General features: G+C 48.5%; 1 protein-coding gene across 10 annotated transcripts in view; it reads right to left on the bottom strand.

Annotated features, from left to right (window-relative positions):
* Positions 1-2,322, bottom strand: part of LOC107270687 (GATA-binding factor C) — a 52,798-nt gene that overhangs the window by 8,682 nt on the left and 41,794 nt on the right. For 9 of the 10 annotated variants that reach the window (XM_015745927.2, XM_015745926.2, XM_025087974.1 and 6 more), the window contains one exon: positions 1,578-1,712. In XM_015745927.2, the coding sequence (XP_015601413.1) occupies positions 1,578-1,712 (135 nt within the window). The remainder of the gene's footprint in view (positions 1-1,577; positions 1,713-2,322) is intronic. The other variant, XM_015745925.2, reaches the window with a different exon arrangement.

The following is a 2,322-nucleotide window of genomic DNA, read 5'->3' on the forward strand; positions in this document are numbered from 1 at the left end:
GGGGGGGGGGGGGGGGATCGACGCAACGTGCAATTTCGAGTCACCGTTAATTTTCGAAAATTCATCATTTCTTATTTGATCCGTACGATATCTCGGAGATCGCAATCTACTTGGCACGGTAAATATTGACACCCGGTATATCCAATAAATCTATGGATCCATCAACGTACGTTTAACGTACGACCTTCGTTAATGGTCCGAGCCGTAAGTGCAGGATTGGTGAAATGGAAATTTAGACAAGTGATTTAGTTGCCGATCCGGACGATTGAGGCGCGGTGGTCGCCGTAGCCGCGAACAGAGCGCAGTTGTTCGCGAGGCAGCAGGGAGGAAACAGAAAGTTAACTGCGACGAGCGCCGAGGGAGCCGGTTGACGAATGTCTTGGCGGCCGAGCGGTGAAAAGGCACTGCTGCCAATTAGAGGGAGTCCAAATTTATAAGGAATCCGATAGTTTTTCGTCATACGCGAGACACGGGGGACCAAAGGCTCTTTCCGGTTTTCCCAACAGCGATTAACGAGTATGCATTTTAATAGGTAAAATTACATTGGGAATAATACGAGGTATCGCGTATGGTGAAATAAGCTATAGTTTGCGCGAGGAAAAATACAGCGACGGTTTCCGCTTTATTTGACTACGGTGAAAAGTATCGTTTACCCGTAGCCCAAAATACTCGTAGGTACGGTAGGGAGGATCTTTAATGGAGCTAAAAGCGAATATCGGCGACTGTCAAGGTACGAGGATCCGCTTCCTGTCTCTTTTAACAGTTGCGCAATTCCGACAATGGCCGAGGAAGGATAGGACGGGAGAAGAGAAAAAGTGAAGGATCGACGAGCCGGTCCCAAAATGTAACGGATAGTCTTTGGGTCCCTTAGGCTCATTGTCGACGTAGAACGACGACAAAGGCCCCTGTCATTACGCGAAAAAAGCCATAGACGGCGACGCCGAGCGTCGGCCCGAAAGGTAGCTTCGGCTCTCTTTGCCGATATATCAGGTTGCCATTGTCCCAGTTATTGTCATTCTCGATTGGGGCCCACTGGGTAGGTACCGTAGCCCTAATTGTAGGTACTGTATCGGCAACGTAGTGGGACGTAAAAAAAAGCGCGGGCTTTTCAAAATAATCCCGATCAATCGCCGTACCGCGGGTATCGACGCTCGCTCCAGGAACTTCCGGTACTCGGACGGAAGTCGGGACACTTTAATACGGCTCCGCTGGACACTAAAATACAATCAGGCAAAAAGCCTCGAGGGTCTTCGGGTATTGGAGCACGGAGCCAGCGCGCCGTGCAGTTCCGGCGCATCCTGTGTCACACGCCGTTGAGCACGCTCCACCCTCGAGGATTCGTCTACTCGCGTCCGGCGCACGGAGGCTGCTCTAATTGTTGACACAACACTCTTTCGAGGGTGCATTGTTGCGCAATCTACTCGATAAATTAAACCTCCCGCCATCCGCCTTTCCTATGGGATCGACTCCTCCGCTTCCGTCTTGCAGAAATTCTTACTTCTAATGGCCGTATACGATACACTCACAAGATATATAATATACACAGACAAGATAGACACGTTTTCTTGGGTACTTACGTTGTGCAGCTTGTAGTAGAGTCCGCACGCGTTGCAAACTGGTTCCCCGGCTTGATTCCGTCGCCACAACGTCGTCGTGGCCGTCTTGCAATTCGCGCAGCTGGTGCCCGCCCGTCTTGCAGCACTCTGGAGGGACAGTTTTTGGAAAAAAAAAAAAGAAAGAGATATCACACCCGTAAAGCCAAGAGCACGCAGAGTAACGTATAGTGAAATTTATGAAAAAAAAAAAAATTTTGATAAATTTCCCAAAAAAAATTTTTTGCAAATCACGCGCGTGTCCAATTGGTCAAAAAAAATCTCCAAGATGAAAAAAGGCAGCCGAGTCAGACCTGACAGCGGATCCGCGAAGTTAGGTCCCTTGATCCTCGGTCCCAAGAGTGGTATGGAAGGCAGAGGGAGGCGCAAAGGTCCTTTTCTCTCCTTTGGCTCCTTTCAGGAGCCCGAGGACTGAAAATGGTTCTCACACCTGTGCCTCCTATCCCGGAGTGGCAAACACTTAACTAAAAAGGTCTATTATCCCTCTTCGGCTAACTATAGCTTATTTACCTTTTTATATACCCATGACGGACTATATAAGCCGTATTATGTACATTTCGCTTCTCCTATAGCTACACGCGTATATATGCATCATATATACCTATACACCTATTACACAAGCCCGCTCTCCTCATGGACCACTTAACCCCCAAGATGACACGGTATATTCAGAGCGCTCTGAAACATTCCGACAACAAAACTATACCTG

The sequence above is a fragment of the Cephus cinctus genome, unplaced genomic scaffold, assembly GCF_000341935.2.
Source record: "Cephus cinctus unplaced genomic scaffold, Ccin1 Ccin1_scaffold0806, whole genome shotgun sequence".
Taxonomy (NCBI): domain Eukaryota; kingdom Metazoa; phylum Arthropoda; class Insecta; order Hymenoptera; family Cephidae; genus Cephus; species Cephus cinctus.